Raw genomic sequence first — 6,000 nt, forward strand, 5'->3', positions numbered from 1 at the left:
TATACTTTTATTTCTTTACAATTTAGTCCCTAGGCTCGGAAAATTAAATTCATTCAATTTTATCCCTACCCAAGCCTAGCTGAATTATAAACATGTTTATAGAAGCCCATATATTCCACAAATTCACAAATTTACCGCATAATTTATCACATTTTTCAATTTAATCCTTAATTGATAATTTCATCAAAAATTCCATTACAAAAGTTGTTTATTTAAAAAAAACCATTCATTTTCTACCATTAAAATTCAAAACTCTAACATGCTCATCAATGGCAAAACTCAAATACTTTAACAGTTTTACGAATTAGTCCCCAGGCTAGCTAGGTTAAGCAACAACGATTACGGAAACATAAAAATCATTAAAAACGGGACAAAAATCACTCACCAATTGAGCTTCAAAGTAGCCGAACCCTAGTTGAACAAAAATGGCTTTCTTCCTTCAATACTCGGTTGAAAAAAAAGATGGATAAAGATGATAGCAAATTTGGTTTTATTTGTTTTATCATTTATTACATATTTACAAAATTAACCTTAATTAACATTAAAAATTACACTAATGCCAAGCCATGTACATCCACTATCACATTTAATGGTCTAATTACCGTATAAGGACCTCTACTTTAAAGTTCTATAGCTATTTAATACCTTTACCTATTAGAACTCAACTTTTGCATTTTACGTGATTTAGTCCTTTTTATCAAATTGAACATGTAAACGGTAAAATTTCTTAACGAAATTTTTATACGGTATTTCTATCATACTTTAGGCAATAAAATAATTAGAAAACAATTTTTTGGAACTCAGATTTGTGGTCCCGAAACCACTGTTCTGATTTCACTTAAAATGGGCTGTTATAGTCCATCTCGGTTTGTCTTTGAGCTAATCTCTCGCGTCTCCTCTATCTAAATGTTTACTTAATTTTAGGGTCTACAAGTAATAGATCAATGATTCGATCTATGTTCATAAACACTTGATAAATAAATCATAAATAAATCACAAATAAATCATAAATAAATCATAAAGAATAAATTAGTAATGTTAGAAACTAAATAAAAACCAAACTGCAAAAATGATTTCACAAAGAATGATTAAGGCAACAGTCCCTGGCAACGACGCTAAAAACTTGTAATGGAATTTTTGTGCAAGTGTATACAGTCGTTCAAGTAATAAGTAAGTAAAATGAGTTATTGTCTCAATAGGGACTGTTTGTGTTAATCAATTATTTGGAAAATTATAGTTAACAATTTAATGTAAAAAAAACATAATAAATTGAATGGTGATAATTAAATTATTTAGATGTAAAATTGATCCTTAATGCAAATTTCATCTAAGTTTGCAAACTATCTAAACAAATGAATGGATGGACTTTAGCAACAAAAACAATCAACGTAAATAGGCTAGGATAATTATATTAATCAACTCAATTCATTTTCATCATGTTTAACAGTGTTCGAAAAATATTCCATGGCAACTCAATCTTTCAGGAGTTTGGAAACCAAATTAAGTCCTTTCGGAAGCTTTTATTTAGTGAAATATGCATTTTACTAATCATATTAAACTAAGGGTTTCTTAGCATTTATGCGAGGTAAAAGGAACATTTATGTTTGAAACAATTTTATCACATAAACCTAAAAACTATGCAAGATAATAGAGCTAACTAAAGATATTATGAACCTCTAATTTAGTCAGGTTTAATAATCTAAATTGAGCATTGCACTTTTCAATTATGTGTCTACTAGGCGTCATCTGGTTTGGATCGCTCAGCTAATCTAAATTCATCCAATCACGTATGAATGAAATACATCTTGATTTTAATTGAAAACATGATCGATTGAGGCACAAACACGTAAAACATGAATCAAACAAATATTATTGAATTAACATAACCATCCTAGCTATGAAGAATTAAGCTATCATTGTTGATTGCAAGATCAATGAACACTTAGCAAACATGCTTAAATTAAACAACAAGGAGGAAAGAGTAAACTCTAATTAAATTCAGCAACCTTTAGGATCTTTTTGACTGAGGTGTTCATTCGATCCGCCCGTTGCTCCTTTGCTAAGGGTTTCTCAAGGTGGTCAGCCAAGAGATGATCTTGACAAGGGTTTTGTTGACTAAAATGGAAGTGGAAATAGAATGGAAATGAAAAAAATAAGAGAGAATGAAAGGATATTATGAATAGAGAATGATGGATGAGTGATGAGGGATAAATGGATGATTTGAGAAGTGGGATTTGTATAGTATTTATAGGTGAAGGTAAGGGTGAAGTTTACTAAAAATAACATTTGAAAATCCTTCATTTTCTCTCATGCTTGGCCGGCCACAAATTGTGGAAAGGGGATGACTTGGTTGCTTCATTTTGAATTCAAAACTTTGATATTAATAGCCATAAGGTGGACGGTTTCAAAGTATGAACTTGTGTACCGATTTCTGACATATTTCCAACTACAGGGACCTTCAACAAAATATCTCAAAGATTATTTTTGGGCAGCCATTTGCTTGCACCGAAATTGGGCTTTAATTCCTCTTTGTTGGATGGTTTATTGATCCAATAATTAATCAGACATGTCCATCATATAGCAACACTTCTACTGGTCAAATTGACATCCTTATAACCTAATTTTACATGGTCTTGCCATCCAAATAGAGTGGGTATGTTCATGTCCATGAAACATTTATATTAATCTCATCTTCCATGGTCCTACTGCATAGTGAAAATTCACATATTAATAATTAACATGAAATAATATAAATTATGCACAAAAATCATGTAATAAAGCATAATTTCACATACTTTATAAATTCATGTCCAATATTAATATTTAAGTAAAATTCACTTAATTCAATAAAATTTATTCGAGATTAACATATTTATTAAGTCAAAAGGTGGTAAAAATATATAAAAAATCCTATATAATTTTGAGTTTACAATGACTTGTAATGGTAATTGTGATATAGTAATAATTTAACAATCCTAAAAAATAACATGATAGAGTGTTGCCTGGAACAAAATGATGGGGTTGAAGATGTCACTTTAGAGACAAAATAATGTTATCTTAGCTGCAAGCGAGATTATAAGAGTGGTAGGAAGAACCTGGTTCAAATTTAAGATATAGAAGGGAAACTAGAGAATGAGAGCTGATTAGGGGGCCTTAGAAAGAGTAAAGGTATACACATAACTTATTTTCTCTCTTTTTCCATTCCTCGAGAAAAAAATGAAGCATTTTGAATTAAAATTAAAGATACTTGACTAAGAGATTTGGTGTTTTTGAACACAATTTTAATGTAGGGTAGTCATTGATATGTAGATCTGAATGCATTTAATAACTTATGTTTATGCTTCCATGATTGATCTGAAAGAAATACAATACATAACATGCATTCACTAGTGCCTATAATTATGCCTGCATTAATTGAATCAAGTTGATAGGCGAACAAACGGAGGAGTCCTTCAAGAAACGCCTAGCCCAAAGGAAATGCATGGTTTCACTTGGGTGGAATGGGTCGAAGAACACACGAGTCTTCCTATCTTTACATAGAGCAATATTTGGAGCATAAACTTGAATTTTAGTCCCATTATTATCAATGCAGCATGAAGTGTTCACATCCTTAAATCCTGCATATACAAATATACACATATTTATCTTTCATTCAAAATCCAAAATACCTCACATAAAAGTTAATTTGTTTGCAGTTTTAAGGATTATTGCTAAATATTATTTACTCACCATAAGATTCAGGCATTTCAAACACATCTTGAAATACCTTGTAAATATCTCCAAGAACGAATTTAGAGCCTGAAAGAGTGGATTGCAAATTTTTCAACAAACTAGGAAGGAGCTCATTGTAAATCGATACACGATTGTTTATTTCTTCGACACATGGCCCACTGTGATTTTTTGTATTTATGCTAAATGGTGAGCATCCTAATGGTGATACATTGCTTACAAAAAATTTGCGAGTACCTAGTGTATATAATCTCTGCATTGTTAAATGTATAAGTCATTAGACATTAAAAGAAATATTTGAGTAAAAGGGTTAGTTTATCTATTTAATGATATAAAATTAGTCTGTCTGATATGAGTCATAAGTATATGTTTGCAAAACCCAATATTATTTGTATAATTTAACCTTCAATTGCTTGGAAAACTCTTTAATGAGAAGTTTGGCATATTTATCAATAGAGTACTTTTTTGCGATTTCAGCTTCAAAGGTAAGACTTAAGTCATTGCCTGTGTGATGGATGAAAAATAGAGACTTGGAAAGGTATTGAGTAAAGCCTTTATAGCTATCAAATTTACCTTTCAAGTCTTCCATTGTGGTGTTCTCAAACAAGTCAACTTGTTGAAAGAAGTTGATGACATTCTTATGCTATAAATAATATCCATATCCAAATCAAGAATATATATAGTTAGTGTGTTATCTACATAAAAAAGTCAACTTAAATGGTTCAATATTATAGGTGTTTTACCAAAAAATGTCCATTTTGAGGGAGAAGTCCAGAAGATCCTGATGCATAATTAACACCAGTTTGAATTCTTTTTCTGTCTATCTTAGACATACCCATAATTGGTGGTGGGTATGGCAAACCTGCCACTGTAGCTGTAATATGGAAAAGAAAAAAAATTGTTTACTTAAAAGGAAAGTAATTGGACTTCTTGCACACAGACATATACGAACATGAGCCTATATTTCTATTCAAAATTAGATTATTATTACTAAATCATTTGTCTAAGAGAGGAATTATGTAGGAACATGGATTGATCTCATCTAGTCTTTGTGTATAAAATATTGTGAATTATAATAACTCAAATAGTTTTGGGATCAGATTGAGTAAGTTAGGTTAGGAAAAAGAATTTTTTGTTAAAAATTTGACTGAAAAAATACTAAAAGTTCATACTACTAGTTAAAAAAATGTTAAAAAGCTATTTTTTATAAGTAAGTTATAGCTATCCTACTTAAATTATCTCATAAAAAGAATCACAACCTAGATCCATTTCCAACAAGATAAAATTACTAATGCAAATATTATAGTATAAACAATAGCCATGTTCAAGGGACAAGCTACTCGACCAAGTCCAATGTCTTGCTTGAAATTTTGGAAGCTTTGGACAAAATATTAGACTCCAGAAATGAGTTTGGGCAAAAGAAACTAGACATGTTTAAAATATGAACGAGTTTAGGCTCCAAAATTCAAGGTCCAACCCCAATCTAGGCTTCGACAAGCATGGATTTAGCATGTAAAGTATACAATCTCGACCTAAACACAACCTGGCCTAGGCCATCCTCACCTATTGTAGTTAGGAATCTATCTCAAAGTATTAATTAAAATAGAATTACTTTATCTAATAAGAATGAAACAGAATAGTAGATATCAACTAAACAATACATATATATATAATAAAATGAATTAAAGTACAATGTAATTTTACTTTTGTGTCATACCAATGAAATCTACTCCAATTCTACCATTGGTGACTCGACCAGTAGGTTTTCCATCAAAATCAATTCCAAATGGCAAATAACCTCCTCCAATTGCATCTTTATTTCCCAAAATTGCTTTGTTTTTTCCATTGTCAACAAAAGAGTCACCGAATACATAAATAGCTGGCAAAGCAATCTTGATATCTATTAATGATAAATGCTTCATAAGATCCTTTTGATTAATGTTCAATGGCGGCACTTCAATCACATCGCTTAAACCAAATTCTAATAAATAAATTAAGACGATAAAAACCCAAAGATGAAGTTTAACCATGATAATTGCAACACTCAAAGAATATTAGAATATTTGGTATTTAATTCTTATATTTGAGCTTGGGTTTTTGTGTGGATTTATAAATTGTGTCTCTTTGATTATTTTGTTATAGATTTCAATTAATTGTTTAAATTAACCATACCAACTTCTTGAATATTGGCAAGTTATAAACTGATTATTAAACATATATAAAAGAAACTCCTAATCAAATTAACTATAATATAATATTACTAGTTACTAA

The 6,000-nt window shown here is 30.2% G+C and overlaps 1 protein-coding gene across 1 annotated transcript; it reads right to left on the reverse strand.

The window, feature by feature from the left end:
* Positions 1 to 3,399: 3,399 nt before the first annotated feature.
* Positions 3,400 to 5,759, reverse strand: LOC107889843 (GDSL esterase/lipase 7). The gene is made up of 5 exons (XM_016814393.1): positions 5,447 to 5,759; positions 4,473 to 4,603; positions 4,303 to 4,372; positions 3,730 to 3,798; positions 3,400 to 3,617 (listed from the first exon to the last, which is right to left on the reverse strand). The coding sequence occupies exons 1-5, from the start codon at positions 5,757 to 5,759 to the stop codon at positions 3,400 to 3,402; spliced, it is 801 nt and encodes a 266-aa protein (XP_016669882.1).
* Positions 5,760 to 6,000: the final 241 nt, after the last annotated feature.

Source organism: Gossypium hirsutum, chromosome D09 (assembly GCF_007990345.1).
Source record: "Gossypium hirsutum isolate 1008001.06 chromosome D09, Gossypium_hirsutum_v2.1, whole genome shotgun sequence".
Taxonomy (NCBI): domain Eukaryota; kingdom Viridiplantae; phylum Streptophyta; class Magnoliopsida; order Malvales; family Malvaceae; genus Gossypium; species Gossypium hirsutum.